A 25,676-nucleotide genomic window follows, 5' to 3' on the forward strand; every position below is an offset into this window, starting at 1 on the left:
ATACTGATAACACTGTAGGGTTAGGGTTAGGGTTAGGGTTACACTGATACTGTAGGGTTAGGGTTAGGGATATGTTAATACCGATAACACTGTAGGGTTAGGGTTAGGGTTATGTTAATACTGAAACTGTAGGGTTAGGGTTGCACTGATACTGATGCAGTAGGGTTAGGGTTACAATGATACTTTAGGGTTAGGGTTATACTGCATCAAAAAACTAGAGTTAGGGTTAGGGTTTGGTCTTCATTAACCCCAGTATAGTAACGCATCAAAAATGGTCAGAAAATGTCATAGTATAGTATTTGATCAAAACTGTCTTAGACAAAGCTTTTAAATCAATGTTCTGTCTATTTTAGAGCAACTCACAGAAACAACAGCACACACTGAGGATGAAAGTAGGACAATATTTTTATTTCCTTACCAAAATCAGGACCACACAGCAATAGATGGACAGATACAGATGACGGGTGTAGACATTTAGATTTCCTTTGGAATAGATTTGTTGATTAAAGAAATGAATTTTGTTTAGATGAGCTGGTTAGAGTAGTAGATCAGTTGGTTGATTGGTCATTTTTCTACATTAGTGAATGATGGTGTCCAGTCAACATCTTCCTCTTCATTTTCTTTCTCCATTTCAGATTCTTCAGGATCTCCAGCTGCTGCCGTCTTCTCCTGCACAAAACACACAAAAACTATTGTAAATGAGTCTGAACCAAATCAACACAACAACTCCTGCCACAACCACAACAGCAGCCACAGCTGGTTTTTGTTTTTTTAGATGCCTCATTATACTATGAGATTTAATTCTTCATTCTTCTGTATTTATTTTATTATATATAGATATTGTATTTATGACCTGTTATGAGCTCCCTGTAACAGGTGATTGGTTTTGTGTGTATGTGTCGCTTTGCAGTGACATTAGCTGGAGGTGTAGTTTGTGTGCCACTCTGTTGAGTGTCTTTATGTTTTTCATGTGAGAGCTGGAGCTAACAAATGCTCAACACTTACTTGTGATGCAAAAAAAGAGCAGATATTGGAGAAGATGGTTGAACTGATAGAGGCAGATTTGAGAGTCAGTTTTCAATCAGTTATATTTCTATATAGCACCAATTCCCAACAGAAGTTATCTGGAGGGGCTGTTCATATAGAGCAGGTCTATAAAGTTTACAGAGAGAGACCCAACAGATCCACCATGAGCAGCATCAGGCGACAGTGGAGAGGAAACACTTCCTTTAAGAGGCAGAAACCTCGAGCAGAACCAGACTCAGGGTGGGAGGGGCCGTCTGCCTCGACCGGCTGGGTTTAGACATTTGACAAATGAGTCAACATCCAGATCGTGTCCTGACAGCTGAGTGCTGCAGTGTCTCTAAATGAACTCACCTTCAGGACTCTGTCAGGGATCGTCTGGTCTCAGAGAACTTTTTCTTCATGACGACTCTCTGCAGCTGTGGATAAAGTGGTCACACCTGAAGGAAACACAAGGAAAATGATCAACACACTGTGACCTATTGACCCCAAACTATCCATTAATATTTAACATTACAGCTGAACCACAACATTTTCCAAACGTTACATGGCTGTTTTGGAAAATGGAAACTTGACTGTCTCCTTAAGAACCAACAACAACAAATATGATTGTTCATTTTCTATCATAAATGTCCATCAACTAATCACAAGTTTCCTTCAGTCTGAATGTACATTAACACACACACATACAGTGCGGTGCAAAAGTCTGATGCCACCATTAGAATTGTTGTTTTAGCAATGCTATACTGAGCATATAGAATTATTTCACAGCCTCTCCATTAGAATACAACCAGATAGTACAGGAAGTGTGTATGCAGTGTTAACAAACATCTGCTTCTACAGGCTCAAGTGAAAAGTGTAAATGGGAGTCTCCTCTTAAACTTGAGCGACAGCAGGAAGCTGATGCTCTTAAACCTGAATTAAATAATGTCACTGATAACACCTGTATTTGTCGACTATTTCACGTCTAAATGAAAAATGTCTAATACACCAGGTTTGTGCAAGACATGACTTGAGCATTACACACACATGTAGGAGTTGAACTCAGTGGAAACCAACTTTCAATCAGGCATTAAATCAGTTTTGCATCAGCAAGGCCACTGTCGAAGGGAATCAGCAAACACACTGGACACTCTAGTCTTTAGAAAACAAGCGTGGACAGAACAGTTTCCTCTGGGCAGTGCTGAAAGAAGATCGAGCTGTGCTCAGGGCCAATGGAGGTCACTCTAAATACTGACTCTTACCTGTAGAAGCTGATTTAAAGAGTCCGGTCTGAGATTACTTTTGTTGTGATTTGGTGCTATATAAATAAAGTTTAATTGAATTGAAAAGTTTGTTCTGAAAGTGATTTAAAACATTGTGTATCTGAATAAACACAGGACTAAATAAATGGACAGTCAAAGCTAAAACAACAAAGCCAGTGGAGAGTATTATCTGTGTATATACACCAATCACTGAAAGGTTTGATCTGGGACTTTAACACTAACAGTGAATACAAAGACTGAAAGAGGCTGATTACAATAATGACTCAGCTCATCATCACCCACCTGTTTGGACTGTGAGGTCAGAGCTGGTGTTTCTGTCCAGGCTGCAGCCGATCAACAAGTAAAGACCTGCAGAACGAGAGAACAAATTTAAATCAGGAAACGAGTACAGGACTCTGAAAACTCATTGAGCCTCAACAATCACACTCATATAGAATCAGTGTGTTCTATTATAATAAGACGTCATTAACCTGAACTCCTGAACCTGAACAAAGTCAGAACTCAGACCTTTGAACTGCAGGTTTAACAGTAAGCTCAGCTACACTGACAAAGTTAAAATCCAGTTTTCTTCTATTTAACACAAACCATAAAAAGAGACGTAAAGGTTGATGAATGACCACAGGCTCTTCACATGACACATCCTGGTGTTTCAGCTGCTGATCACAGACCTGTGCTACAAACTGATGTTAACCTGTCCTGAAGGTGGACAGGTGTTACCTGAGCTCTGCTGCCGTGGTGATTTACTCTGCGTCTCTAAACTGCTCAGAGCAGGTTGTTGGTAGTTAACTCCTGTATGAGCTCCACATCACAGGTGGAAGAACCAGTTGATATGACTGAGAGGCTGACTCTTCTCTCAGTCTGGCAGGTAGTTTCAACCAGGACGGAGTTTAACCTCACACTGTTTAACAGTGGATTACCAATACCAATAATATTACCACCTGTGTTATGGTACCTGAACCAGAACCTGCTCAGAGAAGGTTAGAGACGCAGAGTAAATCACCACAGCAGCAGAGCTCAGGTAAACAGGAAGTTACTGAGCGTCACTAAGTTACTCTGATTAAACAGTAACCTCGTTACATATCAGAGAGATCACCAGTTAAAGAGGGAAACCAGCTAAAGAGGCGCACAGCCACCACGGACACCAGGAAGACACAAAACTACAGAGACACAAAACGACCACAAAGAAACAAACGGGAGGAGACGCTGAACCACAAACACAACATGAGCTGGATGCTAACACACTAACACACCACCGGGAAACACTGTGTAATAACAACTCATGTACAAGAAACACAAACTCTCACCCACAATAAACACGACTCGAAATACGGCCGAACATTCACAGTGAGAGTTAAGGCTAAAGTTAAAGCTAAAGCTAATGTTTATGCTAACGCTAACCGCGGGAAAGCTAGCTGAGTAGCCTCACCGTTGTGCTCAGCGTCCAGCTTCTCTCTTCTTCGACAGAAACAGCTCGAGCTTGTTTGAATGTCCAGAGAAACGCGCGCGCTGAAGTTTGTGTTGATAAAGCGTCGACTCGAAGCTCATTCCTCCGGTTTCACTCGTTTTTTTCCGGCGTTGTTTCTCCGCCGCTCCGCTCCGCTCGGATCCGGTCTCGGTCACGGGGTCACAGTCCGTGACGTCAGACGCTACCCTACGTCGACAGACACGACGCTGATTGGTCGGCTGACGGAGCCGCTTGTGATTGGTCGAAACAACATTCCAATGGCGAGAGGCGGCGCCATTTTAACATTGGAAACTTTTAGTTAGTTTCACGGATCACTTCTTAAATCTGCGATTAAAAAACATATAGGATTTAGTTTTTATTCTTTACAGCCTCCTCATGTTACTCTGAGCTGACAGGTTCCATGTTTGTCTAAGTCATGTATTAAGAGTTACTTTGCATGTATGAGTACTTCTACTCGAGTAACAGTACTTTCCCTGAGTACTGTTTGTTTACTCAGCCCTGGTCAGAAGATCTCTGTGGAATCATAAGTAACATAACTAAAAAGAAGATGAGAAGTTTGAATAAAGTCGTGGGATAATGACCTTATGATGATGATGGCACAAACCTGCAGCGAGCAGGGTTCGATTCTGGCTGTGAAACAAAGACTGAAGAGCAACAAAACACACACACACAGAAGGCCATGTAAAATGATCTGACAGTATTTAATGTTTATTTCCATATACAAAAAGATAAAATTGAAATAACCCTTTGTTTTCTACAGTGATTTTTATTTGACTTTGCAGTAACAGGTTGTGTGTCTGTGTGTGTTTGTGTGTGTGGGAGGCGTCGCTGCGCTGAGGACTAGAACTACATTCATTCATACATGATGATCCTGGCACTGGGTGGACAGAGAGAGAGAGAGAGACAATAGATTTATGAAGAAAGAGAGAGAGAGAGAGAGAGAGAGACGCCCCAAAAACACACACAAACACACAAACGCACACACACACAGACAAACACATTATTTCTTTTTTTGTTTTTGTTTTTTTAGGCAGATCTAACAGCAGCTCCACATCTGGACGCTGAGCTTTTCTCTACAAACCACCACAGTTAAAAAAGAGAGAGTTCCTAACAAGGGGGGGGTTCATGGGGACTGCAAATTAAACATCTATGTTACAACAATCATTGCTTCTCAAAATGAAAATAAGAAAATAAAAACACCCACTCGAACCGTTGAACAGCATCACAACAGGATGGACAGAACCTGGGGAAGGGGGCTTTTATTTTTTTAACTTTGAAACTTCCTGCCTGGGCGTATTTCTTCCATCTGCTGTAGTATACGTACATATATATTTATATATTTGAAAAAGACAAAAACAGCTTTTCCCACAACTTCTTTAGTCCAAAAGACGGGAATGTTTTTTTTTGTTTTTTTGTTTTTTACAATAATGAAAACCAGTTCTCAGCGTGTGGACAGTCATACAGAGTCTGTTTCTTTTTTATAGCATATCTGTTAAATCAGTAGTACAAGTTTGTCTCTGTGTTCTACAGTTGAGCTACAACAGTGAAACATAAGGTACAAGATTTACATTTCACACCACATCTTCATCATCATCGTCATGGTGTCCTGGTGGAGGAGGTTTTGTAAAGATAGCCGCCTCTCAGTTTGATCTCTGCTCTGTCTGATGTGAGATTAGACAGAAATTTAGTCTTTTATCATCTCATCAGCTTCACGTCTTATTCTTTATTTGACCTGTTTTAATGGTTTTCTGTCTAAACTGACACCTGATGTTACGAACACGATATCAAACAGGAAGCCGCCATCTTTACACACCTGGTTTGTTCAGGATAAGAGAGTAACAGCAGCGGTTTGTTAACAACATGCCTGGGAAAGTCCTGAATCAGATCCACCTGTTATTCAGTCACTGCCCCCTCCTCCAGAGCCCCCCACCTCTTCCTGAGAGGGTGGAAGCCTTTAACACTGATTTCAGGTCAGTTCCTTGGTTAGTGATGGATTATCAGACACTGTCTCTGATCTCTTTAGTTCTACAAAGAAAAAGAGGCAGGAAGCTCAGAGGAGATTTCACCAAGTCGACAGGTCAGAGATATTATCACATGGTGGACGTGACGTCACAGCTTTCTGTTCAGGTAAACCTTCTGTCGCTGACTAAGGCCCGAGTTTACTGACAGGAAAAACATTTGTACACGCTCAGGAGAAATCAAGAAGAAGTGCTGACTTCTTGATTCGTCCTCACAGGCACTTGAGTGGCCAAAAAAATGGAAGCATCACTTGCACAAAAACGAGCGAAAACGAGCCTTTAAATGGTGACTTCTAATGAAAGCCGGGGAAACGCTACTCGCCGGGTCCTCCACCGATAACGTCAGCTGACACGCTGGTCAGGACTGTACGTCTGTCTGTGTTTAAATCTGTGCTGGTGGAAAACAACAAGAAAAACGGGTTTAAATACAAGTTTTTAAAAAACCAAATATTTTAAGAAGCATAAGACGTGTTTTTAAAACTCAGGAGTCCTGAAAGATACGATTTTTTATCATGTTCCTGAAGAACACACGTTTTGTTCAAACTATACACACTTCATTAGGCACACCTGTGCAGTCTAATGCAATCCAATACAACATTAGACTGTACAGGTGTACCGGTACAGGTGCACATATTAAAGAGGCTCCTGAGCGTTAAAACAAATCATCTTTTCGTGACTTCTACAGCTTCATTTAAAACACAGCTCTCTGTTAAAAAACAAAAAGCATGAGTCTGGTACTTTTCCAATCACAGTGTTAAACTCGTCTAAGGTTTCCTCTGGTTTATGACCTGGAGGACTCGGATGACGACTCGTTTCCCACGCTCAGTGGAAGCCCAGAAGTGCGGCCATGTTGGTTCACGTGGCTCTTTTCTCACTCTGATTTTTTTAGCTCGCCGTTTATTCCGTCACCATAAAATTACTAAGGTTATTCTTTAGCGGGTTCGCTATACAAGTGTGATATGTTAGCCAACTCAGTGCTAACAGTACAAGCTAACTGAGTTAAAGTAGTACATGTACTGTAGTTGATACAGGGTGAAACTAAGAGCTTTGGGCGTCACATCGTGACGGGGAACCGTTGGCTGGATTGGCACTTGAGTTGGTTGAAGAGGAGTGTTAGCATTCAACAGATTGGTCCCCGTTTGGTTTCAGTCAGATACCCCACTGGTTTCACTGTGGGATGCTAACAATGCTAACTCTGATTTCCCCGACACAGTGTGACTCCTTCCTGGTGAATGTTTCCTGATGTAAACCACAGGTAACACGTGTGTTTGGTTTCTGATCATGTGTCGATGACCCCGTGTTTCTCATCCTGAACGTTAACGTCAGCTTCCTCTTCCCACCGGCACCGAGTGCGGTCGCCTTCCTATAGCACACTGTTTCTGCCCGTGTGGCTTTAATGAGGTAATATGTTCCTGAAAACACCTGGAAACACCTGGATCTGAGTCAGTCTGCGTCTGTCAGTCAGTTTGTCTTCGTCTGAGAGGGTTGAGAGTCACATGGAGATCACACCTGAGTACGTGCAGAGAAGATTATTGCAGGGTCTCTCTGATTAGTTTGATTCATTTCATCGAACACGATTTAACTTTTTGTTTTAATCTGAGACACATACACAGGTGTGATGTTCAGGAAAACGCGACTTTTCATTCACAGGAAGGAAGTGAAGAAGGGAACCAGAGGAAGAAAGAAAGGCGGAAACGTTCAGATGAAGTAAAACAAAGGCACAGCAATGACGACACCAGGAAATGGAGAGAAAGGAGAAAGATGAAGAAGAAGAGAAGAACAGATTATTTGATGAAACTGGAAGACGAGAGAAGAGAGAGAAGGAAGGATATAAGAGGAGGAAGAGTCAAAAGACAGAAGGATGAGAAGACGAGCAGAGAAGAGGAGAAGCTGAGAAACAAGAAAATGAAAGGAGAGGAGGAGGAATGAAGAGAGGAAGTCCAGCTCAGTCCAGGTGGTTTTATGATATCGGCAGTTCAGATCAGATCAGTCTAAAAGAAAAAAAAGTTAAAGAAAGAAAAAAATTATTTTTATTTACAACGTGGAGGTTCGAGTTTCGCTGTCACCTGGTAGCATTTCTTCTTCTTCAGTTTGGAGAAAAAAAACATGAACGTCTCTAATCCAAGAGTAAAAAACAAAAGTCAAACAAAGAATAAACGTTCACAATAAAATATCATGTGACTACAAGTTGTCAAAGCAACTAATAAAATATAGAAACAGAACTTTAAACGTAGAAAAGTCTGAGGTATTTCTGGTGTATTGAGGTGATCTGTGGTTCATGAGCAGTATTGTTCTGACGTAGTCTTCTCCCGCCTTTTCCTTTCTATTCGTTTATTAGTCAACGTCGTTCTCTCTCGTTCGCGAGTCGTCGTCGTTCCGGCGGTTTCAAACGTGTGACGCCTCCCGTCGCTTCGCTGACGTCGTACGGAGAGTTGCATGTTTTCAACGCACCGAAAGTAAAATAAACAATCAAAAGGAATATACAGAAATATATTCATCTTTGAGTTTGAATCATCATCTTCATCTTCGTCATCGTCAGCAGCAGCAGCATTGTAGACATTCACTGTTACATGTATGGCGTCACAGAAGGAACAAAAAGTACAAACTTTAAAAACCAACAGAGTTCCTTGTTTTTGTTTCCAGTTTTCATCGTTAGTAAAGACGTCAGAGGATGAAGTGAGTTTCTGAACTGGACTCTTTGCAGCCGGTTTCCGGGGCAGAAGGCCAACGCCCCGGTTTTGGTCCCGGTTGAAGGAGGGAAAAAAAAAAAAAAAGAAGAGAGAATAAGAGTAGAGGGTAGGAGGTAAGTGAGGAGGAGACTGATGACCTTTGACCTCTGTGTGATTGATGTACCTGAAACAAGTCAGAAGGTGGTGAAGTTAGAAGGTAACATGACAGAGGAGGTCAAAGGTCACAGGTCCTTCACCTAACCTCCAGGTAACAGAGTCCTGCAGCACTGATGCTAAAACCAGGAAGTAGGTTAGCGACTGCAGGACTCTGCAACAACTCAAAACAAAGTAAACAAACAAAAGAAACTCATCATCTGTCACGTCATGTGACTGTTGTGTTCACACAGACACTCACACACACTCACACATACATACCATATCTCACACACACTCTCACACACACGCTGACCTAAATGCATAAACCGTTCTATGCATCCTGAGGTCTTGCACCTTGTTTTCAGGGTAACACGTGTTTTCCCCTTTTGTTTGGGCACCTTGCAAATTTACATGTTCAGGACAGCCAATAGGCTTTAAGCACCCTCAGATAAACCCCTCCCACCAAAGTCGTTCATTGGCCACACCCATTGTTGGCCCCGCCCCTTCTCAACTACAGAAACTTGCGGCCAGCATAGCCTGACATCAATCCCCCCCCCAACCCCTGTAGACCTGGTTACCTGAGAAGTTTTATTTCCAAGCCAACCAAAATGCTGTGGTTGAGCACAGTCAGCCAATCAAATCTCTGCATGCAAGACATCTGCCTCCTGCTTCCTGACAACCAGTCCCGTCAGACTTCTCTCAGTCTTCAACCTCAAATTATAGAGTTAAACACAAAATAGAGAGAGAGAGAGAAAGGAAACCTTCACGATAAAAACAAACTGTCTTTCTGCTTTTTGTTTTTCACATCTTTCCTTCTGACCTCACTTCCTGTTTCCTGTCTTTTTGGATACGACCCGTTGGATCCGAAGGTTTGTCGTGTGTGAATAGTAACGTGTGGTAACAGGAGAAAAGTAGAAAAGAAAAACAGTCCAAGGTAGAAAAACTCAACTTTAAAACCTTTGCTGTCGGTGTTTGTGTAACAGTCATCGAGTTCCTACGAGGGTTCTGCAGCATTGTAGTAAAAAAACGTCCTGTCCCAACAGGCAGGGTTGATGGTCGGCGGTTGCTAGGTGACGCGGTTGCAAAGTTGCCAGGTAGGTAGATAAATCCAGATCTGTCGCAGGAGTAGAAGAAGACAGCAGAGGGAGGAATGCACGAGGAAAACGATTCAAAAATCTGCAAACGTAACGAAAGTCGTCGCTGAGGTACCTGGAGATAGAAGAGCATTCACTGAGTCGGGACCTGAATGCGTTTCAGTGTTGGGTGTTCCTGTGTGTGTGTGTGTGCATGTTTGCTTTGTGTTTTCATAAAACACACACACACACCTGGTTAAAAAAAGGACATGACAACGTAGGAAAAACGAGGACGTGTGCTGGTAATATCTGTCCAAGAGGATGAAGAGAGAGGCTCAAATAAAAAACACAATCCAGAGATAAAATAGCAGCTGCTCTCGCGCCGGATTTCTGGTGTCGGTTGTAAAATTCCACTGAGAAAAGAGAATGTGTGTGTGTGTGTGTGTGTGTGTGTGTGTGTGTGTGTGTGTGTGTGTGTGTGTGTGTGTTTTAGTTTCCAGAGGACGTTGAACCGAACATCAGGAGAAATCACCGGTAACAACAGGCCTCTGAGAAAACTTTAGTTTGTTGTGTCGGACTCATCCTGTCTTCTCATATACTGGACTCTTTGGGCGGCAGGTCCACGTTGGTTACCATGGGAACAGGTGCGACCGTGGAGACCAGCAGGGCGTGGTGGTCGGAGGTAGGCGGGGCGATGGTGGCGGTGAGGCGGCGCACCTGGGAGATCCTCTCCTCCACGCAGCCGGCCGACAGGCGAGCCTCGGCGTCGTGATCCCAGCACTCCTCCACCGTCTCGCAGACCTGAGCCAGACCCTGCAGACACAACACACCTCGTCATGGACTCAAGATTCAGTCAGTGGAGGGTCAGAGACCGGAGAGTACGTGATGTCAGAGGTGTACTCACGCTGTGTTTGAGCCACAGGTCTTTGAGGACCGGTCTCATCTTCTTGTGGACGACTGTTTCCTGCAGGTCCTCCAGGGTCGGATGCTGACCGACCTCCTCCTCAAACGGCAGCATGTACTCATCCACCGGACCTGCACACACAAAACAAACACACCTGAGCAGGAAGTCCAGATCAACATCCCACCTGCACCTGATGCTACACTGTGTGTTTACAGCAAGTCTCCAGAATCATCTGGTGTTTGGATGAAAACAAGAACACAGAGCTGGTGTGTAGGAGCCTGAGATGAACTGTAATTCACTGTTTGATCACTGGGTGTCACTGTAATACTGTGGTCTGAGCTCAGGTACAAAGGTGGGAGGTTACTGTTCACGTCAGGCGTTTTTGACCCTGGACAGGCAAAGGGTTTTTGATGTTTGGGGGTGATGAGTGTGAGGAAGCAACACAACAAACATAAAACCAGGTAACTCCAGGGTTAAACTGGTTAAACTGATTAAACTGGTTAAACTCTGAGCTGTTACCGTCAGCAGCCTTGCAGCGGGACACCAGCTCCCACAGCACCAGGCCCATGGCGTACATGTCGATTCGAAGGAAGGCGTCTCGCTGGAAGTTGATGGCTCCTTCTAAAACCTCCGGAGCCATGTACCGCCTCGTCCCCACCTGCACACACACACACACACACATATATATAAACGTGTGTGTCTGTATTAAACGCTGCAGAGCGTGGAGCTGGAGCTCCTCAGTCGGAGCTGCTCACCTGTCCGTGTGTCTCTCCAGGTGGTTTCCCCGGCTCGAAGAGAACGGCCAGACCAAAGTCACCGATTACTGCAGTGAGGTCTGAACGCAACATGATGTTCTTACTCTTAAAATCCCTGAGACACACACACACACACACACACAGACACAGACAGTTTATTGTACATCAGTCTGCAGGTGACAGGAACACAACATGTGGATGTTTGAGTTTTTGTCTCTTTCGTCATTTGATGTGAAAACAATAGAAAGTTGCAGCGACTCGATGTCAGGAGGGTTTGTTTTCAGACCTGTGAGCGATGGCCGGTTTGGGTCCCTCTCCTTTCTGCCGGGGGACGTCTTCGTGAAGGTACGCCAGGCCGCACGCCATCGACTCGGCGATGTGACACAGCTCGGACCAGCTGACCACGTTTCCCTTCAGGAAGTCGGACAGAGAGCCCTGCAGAGGCCGCACACGTCTTCAGTCAAAACCACATCAAACCACTGGTGTTTTCTTACCACAGATTAAAAAGTCTTCCAGTCTTTGAACCTCCCCTCCCTCCCCCGTCTTCCTCACCCTCTCGTGGAACTCGGTGATGAGCCACAGCTCGGCCTCCAGGTGACTCCCTCGTCTCTCTGCGGTGATGTACCTCAGGATGTTTTCGTGCCTCATACCCGGCGTCATGAACACGTCTCTCTCGTTCTGCCACGACTCCTTGTTCTGTCGGGAGGAAGACCAGGAGGTGTTAAAAAGCCCGAGATGTGAAAACCACAACAGGCAGAGAGAATCTGGTTCTGTACCTGGATGGGGAAGATCTTCACGGCCACAAATTCGTTCATCATCTGGGCCTTCCAGACGCAGCCGAAGCGGCCTCTGGCCTTCACCTCCAGCAGCTGCAGAGGCTTCAGACCCAGCAGGGGGGAGGCTGGTGGAGGACCAGGATCCTGAGGATTCAAGTTTAAACAAGGTCTTCATCAAGTGTCCCTGACTGAACTCACATGGAAACACCTTTTCTGACAAATATAAAACTCAGACCAGAAACAAGGTGAACTGAAACAAAAACATCAAACAACACCTGTAAATAAATGAATTACAATAAAGAAAGAAAAGTATTTGAAATAAAATGATCAACATTGTGTGAGTTTGTTTAACAAACTGCCACCAGAGGGCGCCGTGACTCCATGTTTTCAGTGTCTGTGCTTTTTATTTTATTTTATTTTTTTTTCCATCTTTTGAGGAACAGTTATGGATTCAGATGTCCAACATGAGGAGAACAAACTCTGAATAAATAATGATTCTGTTTCTGCAGATGAAATCAGACGCTGAGGATTTAAATCTGTTTTAAATGAAGTTTCAGTTCATTTCACTGTGAATCTTTAACAGAAACATCTGATTTCTTCTCTTGGTGTTTCACTACCTCCACCTGTAGATCCCTGTTTATCATCACAACGCTATGAACTGTGGGTAACTGAGGTGTGTGTGTGTGTGTGTGTGTGCGCACCTCAGCGATGTCCACGTGACCGTACGGAGGTTTCCGGTGTCGGTACATCCAGACGGCGGTGAGCAGAGCCACAGACAGCATGGTGACGGGCAGCAGGCAGTAAATCATCACGTTTAACACGCCGACGCTGGAGGGCGGGGCTTTAATCACTGACACACACACACACACACACACACACACGCCGGGACAAACACATGTTCATTTAAAAAGTCATTAAAATGCACAAACACTGTGAATAACTGATGAGATGAAGCAAACAACCAGAGAGACGAATACAGATGTGACACACACAGGAAATGAAACACACACACACACACACACACACACACACACACATCAGGTCACATGACTCACGTGGCCCAGTGACGTCAGGCAGGTGTGTGAACCTCTCGTTACAGAAGTTTCCTTCACAGCAGCAGAAGAAGACCTGAGGACTCTCCTCCGTCGCCACACACTCCTGTCTGAGAGACAGGACACAGGAAGTAGGTCAGTCAGGCTGCAGACGATTGGACCGCGACCGTCACATGACCTCTGACACTGAACAACTACAGCACAGGTATAATTCAAACAGTTTACACCTGGAAACAGTGAACGAGGGACCAGCCTCAGCTCATCACAAACAGCAGCATCGTTTCTATCAGCTGCTCTCCTCCTCCTCCTCCTTCCTCCTCCTCCTCCTCCAGGAGCAGAACAGAGGGACACACTAATCCTAAAGACTACAGAGCAAAGCCTTCTGGGATACCAGGGCCCAGTCTGTCCTCATTTGAACCGAACAAGACAAAGACGGTAAACTGAGGCAGCCATGTGACCAGAGGGTTGTCGGTTCAAAACCCAGCACCTCATTCTTCTATTACTACTACTATAACTACTAGCACTAGTACTACTGCTTGTGCTGTTGGTGCTGCTGCAGCTGATCCTGATCCACGGCCTCAGACGGTCTGCAGATCTTCAGATGATGAAGTGTAGTTCTCAGTGTTTGTCCTTCCTCAGCTCCAGAGATCTCGTACGTCGAGCGACGCTCCACTCTGTCTGTCGTCGTCTGAACAGCAGACCTGTCAATCACACGGCGTCTGGGGAATGCTACACATCATGGCAGGAGTCTGGCAGCACTTGTTCTTGACCCAAATAACAGTTTTCTTTTCTTCTGACGCCTCGGGGAAAAATGTGAAATTTGAAAGACATCGTCAGGGGAGAATCTGGGAGCTCCAGTGTTAGAACAGAGATGTTTTACCAGCCGACGCTGTTTTGCCTTGAACTGATGTTTCACTCATGATGACTGAGGAGAAGTGAAGCTGTTGCATCAAGTAAAGTCAGCTGTTAAACTGTTGATCCAGAGGATGATTTACAGGAATGTGACCCGAGGAGGAGGAGAAGGATCCTTCAGCTAAATGAGGTTGTTTCCATATCACAGTTTGGCAACAACATCTCTTCATTCAAGGTGCAGAAACTCAAATTCAAATTCCTGTCTACCAGACTCCATAGAGAAAAACAGTGATTTTACCTAGGGAGCTGCTGGAATACCACTGCCTCCATCTGTTAGTGTGTCTGTGTTACTGTGAGACTTTCAGTGGTGGAAGAAGTAATCAGATACTTTACTGAAGTAAAAGTACCACACAGTAACACAGACACACTAACAGATGGAGGCAGTGGTATTCCAGCAGCTTCTGGTTAAATCCCTGTTTTTCTCTATGGAGTCTGGTGGAGATATATAGAGATGTTTCAGGTTAAAGAGAAAGGATCTTCCTCTTGAATAAATCAGGGATGACTGTGTGTGTTACCGGTCGTAGCAGTTGAAGTCGTCGAGCCAGCAGCCCTTCTTCACCAGCTCGATGGAGCCCGAGTTGTTCCTCCAGGAGGCGTAGCAGTGCGAGCGTTTGTCCTTCTCGCCCTCGCAGTGCTCCACCCCGCTCTGGTTCGTCTTCTCGATCTCAAAGTTGACGTTGTAGTAGAGACACTCCCTGGTGTCGGCCTCGCCGTGGCTCAGCCCTGCAGCACAGACACACACAGTGTTAGTTCATCAGGTGGAGGACTGATGCTCAAACCAGGAAGTCAGTTAGCATGTTAGCATGTTAGCTCTTCCTGTTGTCAGTGTGTTTCTGGTTAAATGTCTGAAATAAGGTCTGTGGTTTTAACACAAGCTCAAGACATTTTCAGGTTTGATTCTCCGACATAAAATGGGTCAGTAAATCCCCCACTCCTGATGTTTGAAGCTTTTACGTGTCTTAAAAAAGGCGGTTGCTAACGAGTGTCTAAATGAGACTACAGAGGTTGTCGGGGACGTTAACATGAAAACCCATCTACTCACCAGTCCACCTTTACAGCCTCGTTGTGTTTCTACTCACGCTCTTTCAAACTCTCACTAACTTTCTAAGAAGAAAGGCTTTTGTAGAAGAGCTCAGAGCTAAATGAAATGACCAGTTGGAAGCTTAGTGGTGGAGACGTTGACGTCATGTGACCGTGGTGTAGTTGGTTTATAGCCTAACATTAGCTTCTTACTTCAAACATCAGAACAGTGGTGTTCATCTGTGAAGATGATCTGATCAGAAACCTGATCAGAACTTTAGGTGCTCAGGTGATTTCTGTGGAGGAACCAGGCTGATGCTAACTTCAGGTTGGACTACAGAAACGCATCATCACTGTGGGACTGAGGCTCGGTGTTTGTCAGTGTGTTTCTCTTCAGTCTGCTGCATGTTGCTCTGTAATGAACAACACACACACTCGTCTGAATCTCCTCTAAGATCCAGAGTTAAAAGCTGCCGTGGGCGTCGACGGCTGCCGCTCGATAATCCACCACGCCTCAGTCCCTGACCCCAGCCCCCCCCATAATTCAACACCACTCCACCGCCATCAAAAACACCATTAGTGCTTTCTGATCACACTCGTCTTCTTAAAGCTGAGGAGGAGGAATAATGAGAGCGTCGCCTGAATGCAGCAGGAAGCTTTTCATCAAACGTCTGAGAATCAGGACAGAAAGTCAACACTGAGACGAGCGGGAGGTCTTTGAAGGCACCACAAGTAATGAGTAATGTAATAGATTACTGCTGTGTACGAGCTGATTTCAAACTTCTCCTCTCTCCTCCACCTCCCATCCTCCTCTTTATCTCTCTGTCCTCCCCCCTTCCTCCACCTCCCTCTCTCACCTCCATCATTCCTCCTTCACTCCCCCTCCACCTTTCTTCCTCCTCCTGTTTCTCTTCTTTTTCTTTTCTTACCCTCCCTCCCTCTTTCATCTCCTCCACCCTTCTCTCTCTCCTTCCCTTTTCCTCTCTTTCTCTCTCTTCTCCACCACTCACTCATTTCACTCCTCCTCCTCTTTGTTTTTCTCTCTTACCATCGCCTCCTCCTCCTCCCTCCTCTCACATAAAGGGAGGAGCAGGAGGGTGAGAGAGAGAGAGAAAAGGAGGTGAAGGTCTGTTCAGGTAACTGGAGCCACACACACACACACACGAGTGGCTACTTATAGGCACCAGATGTGACCTTTGACCTCTGAGGTCATATGAGAATGAGGTCACTGACACACACACACACACACACACACACAGAGTAGCTACAGATGTGACTTCAGCCTCTTTCAAAATAAAAGCCTGGTTAACTGTTCAGGATCATTTCCTGTTTAAAGCTGAAAATGAAAATAATTTTCTGATGTTTCAACTTCAGCTGGAAAAATAAAATCTGTTAAAGTCAGAGAAAGATGTTGATTCGATCGAGGATCTGATCAGATTTAATCTGTCTCTCAGTCATGGAGGATCTGCTCTGTGAAACTAATGTGATCACTTATTTTTACATGATGTTATATATTTCATTGGTTTTATTCTGAAGTCTGTGACGTTAAAAACCAGGTCACTCTGGGCTACAAGGAGGAAGAGGAGGAGGAGGAGGAGGAGGAGGAGGAGGAGGAGGAGAGGAGGAGTGAAGACTTCCTCTGAACAGAGGAAGGAGAATGTGGATTTCAGATGGAGTGAAACGCTGAGGAGTGACGGAGCAGGTTTTGGCAGCGATTACTGCGACAGATGTTACAGCCAATCTGTGCATTAATTGTCGCTAGGCAACCGGAAAGGTGGGAGTATTCACCCCCCCCCCCCCAAAAACACACTCACACACACTCAGCTGACAGCCGTACAGTAGAAGTCCAGCTGCAGTCCAACATCAGGAACGTCACAGTGAAATACCTCCTGAGGAGTCCAACACACACACACACACACACACACACACACACACACACACCTCCAACATCTGATGATGATGACGAAGGAGTGGGGGGGGGGGTCGACGCTGTTTCAGAGTGACACAGCTTTAATAAACACCTGAACCTCCCACAGGAGTAATGCTGTATAATACTGATAAAGTACTGCAGTGTTTACAGACTGACCGGTCTGTAGTACTGTGTTGTATCTGTGCAGTACCACAGAGTACACAGAGTACACAGCAGTGAAGTATCTGCAGTCTGAACTCTCATCAGTATTCTGGAGGTCGACCTTGGTCACCATGGAGATCTGTGAGCTAATGGGCCAGGCAGCTGTCAGAGAGTGTGTGTGTGTGTGGTGTGTGTGTGTGTGTGTGTGTGTGTGTGTGTTGACATTTAGTCCAACTTCTTTTTCAATTAAAAAGTTGAGCAGTGAGTTACAGAAAGTTCAGGAAGAGATGAAGGAGCAGAGACAGACACACACACACACACACACACACACCACACACACACACACACACACACACACACACACACTCCACAGGGGAACATCTGTCTGTAAAGGCTCCTCCCTCTCTCTGGTTAATGGAGAATTAAAGGCACAGTTCAGGAACAGCCTTTAAACCATTAACCATCATTTCAACCTGAGCAAACATGGAACATTCAAACTGTACAGAGCTGATTGGATTCACAGTTAAAAGTTTAACTGAGGGTTTAAAGTAGTTTGCACTGTGGTCCAGCAGAGGGCGCTCTGAAGGTCAGAAAACAACAACAACAACAACCAGTCCTAAAAACATCAAATCAAGTCTAAGGAGCAGGAAATGTTTGTTGGTCTGTGGCACTACAAGAAAAGTAAAGAACTGATCCTAACACCAGGAAGTAAGTTAGCATGTTAGCACGCTAACACTTCCTGTTCCCTCGTCACAAAGTCTTAAAAAGGCGGCTGCTGACGAGACGATGAACTGAACCTGGATCAGAAACTTCAGCTGGTCTCAGCTGATTCTCTGTGGAGGAACCAGGCTGAAGCTGACTTCAGGACTGGACGACAGAAACAAATCATCACTGCTCCGCTCTATGAGAACACACTTCTTGCTTCTGCTTCACAATAAAAGCCTTCTTGTGTTTAGCAGGTGTAAAGCTTTTATTGTGAAACAGCAGCAGGAAATGTAGTGTTAGTAACAGTTCACCTCCGCTCTGTAAAAACCAACTCGTGGAGCTACAACTTGAATATGAAACACTTCCGCCGTCGCCATGGAAACACCCGCCGCCCCTACGGCAGCCTGCGAGGACACGAGAGGCAGAGACACAATGACACGTCTGATCTGAGGGCAGAGAGGTCAGATCGTCTCTTTCACACACACGGAGCTGCAAAACCAGCTCTATTGTTGGTGTGAGATCATGTGACCCTGCATGTCAACACACACACACACACACACACACACACACAGCATATACATATATATATATGCTAATCAGCCTTATGTGTGTGTGAATAACGTCATTATGAAGCAGACAACAACAGAGCTGCTGGACGCTGAAGTGTTGCTGCCACATGTCGTCCGTCAGTCGCTGGTTTCTCCTCGAGTTGGAATCAAAGCTTCTCCAGCAGAAGCTGCTCTGATCGTTCAGCTGGAGCCTCCACTCCAACTCCAACCCTCTGGTTTCAGCTTTTAATGACGGAACAGTAAAGACACACATCACCCACCTAAACACAGTTAGAGATGAAGCACAGAGGAGGCCGTACATTAGAACATTTACAGCCGATTTCACTTTCTCTCTGTTTCAAGTCGGCGTCTTGTTTCTAATGTTCTGACTCTGATCAGAGAAACAAGCTCTCCACGTCCTGAGTCCACCCAACATGTGTTCTCCTGGTTTGAATCAGCTGCTGTGTTTGCTTCAGAGGAGGAGACCTCTGAGGAGAACTCCGCTCCCAGCGTTCCCAAAACTTCCTGCTCCTCTGAAACACAAGCCCAGAGTTTTCAAACCGAAACCAAACCAGCAGCGAGAGATTAAGACCAGTCTGAGCGCAGGTCCGGTGCGTTCTCATGACCTCTGACTGCGGCACAGACGGTCACATGACGAGCCACCAACACTGACAGCTGTGGTTTTGTTATGAAAAGCATGAGAACAGAGCAGAGGAAGGATTCAAACTCATCACATCGTCCAGCTGCAGCAACTCAGACACATAATCACATCTCACTCATTAACATGTCTATACGTGTGTGTGTGTGTGTGACCTCTGACCCCTGTGCTGCCGTGATGATACGGATACCGACGTGTGTGAAATGCAAATCGCTCAAAGTGTGTGTGCTGACACTTTATCATGCAAAATGACCACATACACATTATTAGGAGGCTTTGTGCACATCAGACATGAGGGTCAGGGGTCACACACACACACACACACACACACACACACACTGCCTGCCAGATGCCTGTGTGTGTGTGTGTGTGTGTGTGCGCATACGTTACTGAGATCATAGGGCAACGTATGAGATGCAAAGCCATGGGAACTCTTCATGGACACACACACAGATCCATATCATTAATTACCTTTGTGATATTCACATGCATGAGGTCGCGCTGCTTCATTTCCACGTACGGAAGATTATTAACGACAAAACTACACAAAATCAAACGACAGTTTTCTTTAATCTATGAGCAGAAACCTTGATTTTAACTAAGAGTTAATAAAGTTATGATGCTGTTGTTAATCCTGGTCTGTCTCTGTCATCTTTATCATTTCAGTCTTTAATGTGTGTAAATTATTTCTTCTTTGTGTAACGTTTGTTTGCCTCAAACTGCCCCTGACCAATGAATCAAGAGTTTTTAATTGATTCGAAATGTTGTCAGGTGAGAGGAAACATCAAAGTGTTTGGAATCTGCACAGAATTATGGGTAGTGTAGTACGTTGAGCTGTTTCTGATCAATAAAAGAAAAATATTAAATGAGAGCAGGAGGAGGTCTAACGTGTGAATAAATCAATGTATTTGTGCAAACGTAAGACAAGAGATGGACGTAGTTAATCAAAGACTGAAACACTAAGAATTTAATCAACACGTTCAGTGAAATCGAGGAAACCGTTGGATTTGACTCGGAGCATCTTTGTTCTTTTACTTTCTGTTCATTCCACTTCAAACTTTTTTAAATCACTTTTTCTTGGAATAAAGATTTCACTGAGGAAAAGCACAGGAAGGACGTGGTGACCAATCAGAACCAATCAGGAAGTGAACGTGGAGCGTCTGCGTCATCGTTTCCGTCCAGACTAAAACACAAACCCCAGAGTTTTCAAACTAAAACGGGACCAGAGTCTCCGCAGCAGTGTGGACGCCAGACGTAACCATAGCAACAGCGATGAGTGTTAAAAGTGCAACACGTTAGCGTGGACGCAGCCTCGCTCTCCGCCTCATCACCAACTCCACTGAAATGTTGCTGCTGTGACCGCCGGCCTTTTACACTCCTTCACTCCTCTATTTACTCCTCCTCCTCCTCCTCCTCCTCCTCCTCTCAGCCAAGTCCTGGCTCCCGTCCAGCTGGATCCCAAAGTGGGCTTCCCCTCCCCAAACTCACTCACACACACACACTAACACACACTAACACACACCGCCTCTATTTATAGCCACTCACAAGTCAGCCTCAACACTGCTGAACCATTCTCTGTGAAAATGATAAGAGGAGGAGGAGGAGGGGGAAGGAAAGAGTACTAGAGCTCGTCGTTCACCAAAACCTCGCTCAGGCTCTTTCCATGCAAACACACACACACACACACACACACACACAGCAGCCATAAGTGCCATCAATCACAGGCTGCTGGGCCCTGACAGCACAGAGGCTGCAGACAATGGAGCTGACCTCCAAGACAGCGGGCCTCATCGCTGAGAGAGGGAACAACAAAGAGAGGACAGAATGCAACTCTCCACACATCTCTTTATATCTGCCCAAATCCCCCCCCCACATCCTCCTCTCTAACTTCAGACGCAGCATCGTCCTCTCTCTGCAGAGCGAACGGTCCAAAACCACAACACAACCAAAGCATCTCAGGGTTTTTAAGAGGTTCCAGGACGACTTCAGGTGGTGCATGGAGGGTCCTGGAGAAGCTCCAGTCAGGGTTTGGTGGGTTTTCTTTACTGGGACAAACATGGGTGGCAGGTTTCAAGGTTTCATCAGAGTCCATACAGGACTCATTTAACAGAGGAGTCCTTCATGAGTCCAAAGGAACCACAGAAGGCCCTCCTTGGTTCTAGATAATCTTTAACGGGTTCTGGACCTCTGTGAGGTTCTACCATGTCTTCAGTTAAAGCAGGTTCTGGAGTGTCCTTCAGTGTGTGCTTGTAAATAACACCACAGTTTCTTCTGGGGTTTGTAGGAGGGTCTTCTGGTTGAACAGATCCAGTTCACAGCTCTGGTTCCTCTTGGATCATACAGACAGATAGAGAACAGTAATCTCTTTGATCAACTCTGAAACGTTAGGTTTCATTTTCTCCGTGACTTAAATCTGATCTGAGGCCTGCTGACAGATCCACAGAGCTGCAGCTGTTTACAGCTCACAGGTTTACAAATATACAGATGTTGGCCATAATTCAGACGCCAGTACAATGAGCATATGTGCAGAATGTGGCGACTGTTCCCATGTGGATGAGCTAACAGATGGCTGCTGGTTTAACGAGTAATCTGTGAAAAGCATATGCAGTGAAAATCTTCAGAGAGAAGCCGTGGATCGTTTCTACAGAAACTTTTGTTTTGTACTCGCCCTCAAACGCCTCGACGCCATCTTTAAGGACCTGTGGACCCCTGAGTCACACTCAAAGACAGAACACCACACTTTAACTTTCCTACCACACACAGCATGTGAGCGTGCACGAGGGCGAGCGTGCATGTGACTGTTACGTTAAAACAGCTGATAAGAGGAGTCGCTCAGTCTGATGCAATCCAAACAAATGACGGCTGCAGAGGACGCAGCAGATAAGACGACCAGCGGCAGAGAGAGTGTGTGTGAGTGTGTGTGTGTGTGTTTTGTTGTTGTTGTTGTCCAGACAACATCTGCCCCCGTCGTCTCTGAGACCAGACAGGACACACACCCCCAGACTGGGCCCCCCATCCCTGGACAAATGGCAGCAGAGAGAGAGGGAGTCATTCCTCTGTTGTTTGAGGGAGAGAGAGGAAACAAACGAGTGGAGGAGGAGGTGGGAGGGAGGGGGAGGGAGGGGGACGTCTGGGCCCCTGGGAGCCGTCAGATTGTCAGTGAAAGAGAGTTGTGGACCCCCCCCCCCAATCTGTCACAGCGAGGCTCTGAACTTTACAGCCAGACAAACACAAAGCACAGTAACACTTGACTGTTGTTATTCCATACCACGACCACGGAGGCTGCCGCCGTCTGATTGGACCGTTTGAACGGGACACTTCCTGTCTGTGTGTTGATAACGTGTCCTGGACTCTATTGTTGTCCCCAAATAACATGAGAGAGATAAGACTTTATCTGTGCAGGTGCCTGCACGGCCTCAGCACGTCGTCCACACGACTGACTCAACACTCACCTTCACCACGTGTTTAAACATGTTTAAACCTCATCATGACACAACGTGCACTGATGATTATCAGTGATTATTGATCAGGACAGGTCCATTTAGTCTGGTATTAATGAAGAGTATTTTAGTTAAAGGCTGTTCAGCTGTTTAAAGCTGCAGGAAACTGAAATATTTCAGAGGGTTTGTTGTTGGTGTTGACCTCAGCTCTCGCTGTACGCTCCACCTTTGATCCAACACAGGAAGTGGTAACGGAGGGAAGTGTCATCACCAACACGGAGCGAGCTGTGGCTTCACAGTGACCTTTAACCTTTGACCATCTAAATCTAATCAGTTCATCTGAGGTTTGAAATGAGAAGAGACTCCCTCCAGGTGTTAGACAGGTGTCAGGTTCAGGAGGGAGACGACCTCGTACCTGCTGACCGACTGCTCCACCGTGTGCAGGCTGGTTTCTTCTTGCTCTGCCAGAATAAACAACATTTGCAGCTCTGTGCTAATGACTGCATGTGTTGCTCTGTGTGTGTTTTGTATGTTTGCCAGTGTGTGTGTGTGTTACAGAGAGCTATGACGACAGTCCCGGCCATAAACTCAGTGTTATATTCATTGGCAGACTGCTCATGGCTCAGCAGGCCTCATGTATGAAGAGCCTCGTCTCTGTCGCTCAAACTGCAGCGAGACGCCTCGGAAATATCCGACAGCACGGCTTCACGTGTTCGTTTCAAATCACTGATGACAAACAGAGAAACACTGACACTGAAGAACAGACCAATAACAAGGCAGTTAAACAACATGTAAAGCTGATGAAGTACAAACTGTTCTCTCTACCCCCTCCTCCCCCCTCCTCTCCCCTCTTTACGACCCCTCTAACTGCTCGTAAAGCTGCACTGACAGTTCTCCTCCTCCTGCTGCAGGTATGTTACTGCAGTGTGAACACATCCTGAAAACCTGAACCACAACACCACGAGACCTCAACAAGTCCTGAAGCTCAGAACCACAAAACTACAAAACCCAACACACCCCCTGACCCCTGACCCCCTGACCCTGAGCCCTGACCCTGAGCCCTCCACACGTCCTAAAAGGTGGATGTTGGAGGTTCATCATCTTCATTTCTACAACATGTGGCTTCCTCTCTGTCTTCCTGGATCAGGGAAACCTCTGCAGCCTGTCTCTGGGCTGATGATGTGTGTGTGGGGGGGTTGTAATAAAACAGGGTCTCCTCCTCCCCCCACAGTATTGATCCCTGAGAGAGCAGGTCAGCTGAGCTGCAGACATCAGAGAGCAGTGAGTGTAATGAAACAGCTCAGTTACTGTGAGGGCAGAGCTGCACGTCTCCCTGAGTGAAAATACACACAACGTCCACGTTTTAAACCTGAGGAGGGAAGTGTCAGTGAACGTGGTCGTCGTCAGTGAACGTGTCGTCGTCAGTGAACGTGTCGTCAGTGACGGACACACTCAGGATTCACCACTCGCTCAGTTTGTTTTCCTCACAGAGTTTGGCTGCAGGATGTTGTCGAGGCTCCATCGCACTCTGTCAGGGTCTGACGGTCTCATGATCGTCCCCAAGCAACAAAACACTCCAGCTTAACACACACACACACACACACACACAGCTCTGCCTGCTCAGATTGTCTGTGTTGAGGTTCGAGCTCCTCCTTTTCTTTCCTCTGCTCGTACACCATCAGTCTCTCTGCAGTACTGTGACCTCTGACCCTGTCTCCTATTTACACCTCATGCTGGTTTTCATGTTTATTTCATTTATCTGCGAGGTGCGATCAAAAAGTTCAGAGACTGCAACTATAACAAGTGAAACTTGAACCTGACGTCTGTTTGTATGTTTCACTTCCCTGCTTCAGCATTTATAGATTTTCTCCTTTAAAACTCAAATGTAGCCTCCGTACAGAGTCCTGCAGAGTCCTGCAGAGTCCTAAAACCAGGAAGTCAGTTAGCATGTTAGCATGTTAGCACTTCCTGTTCCCTCGTCCCAGAGTCAGTGTGTTTCTGGTGTTTCTCCTCAGGGGGAACCTGACTGATCAGTAATTATCAGTTATCAATACGAACATCTGATGATGATCTATAACCTGTTACAGCTCCTCCTGCAGGAGGAGAAACCCAGCGCTCCTCCAGCTCCTCAGGTCTACACCACGCTGAATCTGGTTCATCACTGTTTCTCCCCCTGGGTCTGCTCTTGACCCAGGACCTCCCCCTCTCCTCCCCTCCTCCCCCTCCTCCCCCTCCTCCCCTCTTGACCCCATGTCATCAATCTTAGGGGAGCTGTGAGGAGAAAAAAAACAGGCACTGGCCCTTTAAATCTCGCCTGTAGCGACGGGCAACCCATCCCCCATCATCTACCCCTTCCTCCCCCCCTCACCCCCTCCCCCTGCTGGTGCTCAGGCCCTGCAGGGAGTCGTAGTAGTAGTGAGGGGGCAGCTCAGTGATTCAGGCCTCAGAACTAGTTTCTGTTTCCCTCCACAACAGTAACACTGCAGATACAGGCTCTAATTTTAGATTTACATCAACCTCCCCTGTGGGGGGGCAAGGAAGATTTTACCCTCACGTTTCCATCTGAGCAGCTTGGATATTTGATTGATTGGAGGAGACCAGACTCAGAGCTAAAACAGAGACTAAATCCATCTCAGTCCAGATGAGTTTCTGTCCATGTTAATGCAACTCTACGCTTCGATTCTCATCTGAATAAAAACTCAACAAATCTCTGAAAAATCCAGCCTGGACCAGCAAACTGTTCACCTGGTGTCACCTGACTTCCACTCAGCTTTAGAAACCCACGCAGGTAAACAGAGGTCTAACAAAAACCTAGAATCTGCTCCTCTTCTTCACTGTAAAGTAACATCGTAATGATTGAGTGGAGTTTAAACACGCATCACATGATCATCCACGTTCACTGAGCATGCTCGTCCCGGCGTAAACAGGAAGTCGATCGTTTGCTCTGCAGGAGGCTGATTAGTTGCAGAAATAAACGGTGAAAAGTGCACGAACAACAGCAACAACAGCAGCAACTCCCTGACCTGCACACCCCCTCTCACCTGTCTGGTAACCATGGTAACCAGGCTTAGGGCTAACAGCTCCTGACTTCAGACAGGAAACGCTTCGTAAAGAGAAGTGTTAACCTGCCCGGGCCCTGATCCTGCAGTTAGCCCGGGCTAACGGT

At 45.9% G+C, this 25,676-nt stretch overlaps 1 protein-coding gene and 1 long non-coding RNA gene across 4 annotated transcripts in view; both read right to left on the minus strand.

Moving 5' to 3' along the window:
* Window positions 1-436: 436 nt before the first annotated feature.
* LOC108891443 (uncharacterized) lies at window positions 437-3,939 on the minus strand. The gene is made up of 4 exons (XR_001962311.2): window positions 3,715-3,939; window positions 2,571-2,636; window positions 1,378-1,463; window positions 437-669 (listed from the first exon to the last, which is right to left on the minus strand). It is a non-coding gene; the product is annotated as an uncharacterized LOC108891443 (long non-coding RNA).
* A 496-nt stretch (window positions 3,940-4,435) lies between these two features.
* acvr2ba (activin A receptor type 2Ba) overlaps window positions 4,436-25,676 on the minus strand; it is a 47,867-nt gene continuing 26,626 nt past the window's right edge. For all 3 annotated transcript variants that reach the window (XM_018688563.2, XM_018688564.2, XM_018688565.2), the window contains 10 exons: window positions 14,584-14,791; window positions 13,160-13,266; window positions 12,806-12,954; window positions 12,105-12,248; window positions 11,881-12,024; window positions 11,615-11,763; window positions 11,329-11,443; window positions 11,093-11,231; window positions 10,574-10,704; window positions 4,436-10,482 (listed from right to left, as the gene is read on the minus strand). In XM_018688563.2, the coding sequence (XP_018544079.1) occupies window positions 10,261-10,482; window positions 10,574-10,704; window positions 11,093-11,231; window positions 11,329-11,443; window positions 11,615-11,763; window positions 11,881-12,024; window positions 12,105-12,248; window positions 12,806-12,954; window positions 13,160-13,266; window positions 14,584-14,791 (1,508 nt within the window). In that variant the 3' untranslated portion in view covers window positions 4,436-10,260. The remainder of the gene's footprint in view (window positions 10,483-10,573; window positions 10,705-11,092; window positions 11,232-11,328; window positions 11,444-11,614; window positions 11,764-11,880; window positions 12,025-12,104; window positions 12,249-12,805; window positions 12,955-13,159; window positions 13,267-14,583; window positions 14,792-25,676) is intronic.

The sequence above is a fragment of the Lates calcarifer genome, unplaced genomic scaffold (assembly GCF_001640805.2).
Source record: "Lates calcarifer isolate ASB-BC8 unplaced genomic scaffold, TLL_Latcal_v3 _unitig_1963_quiver_745, whole genome shotgun sequence".
NCBI classification, from domain to species: Eukaryota; Metazoa; Chordata; class Actinopteri; family Centropomidae; genus Lates; species Lates calcarifer.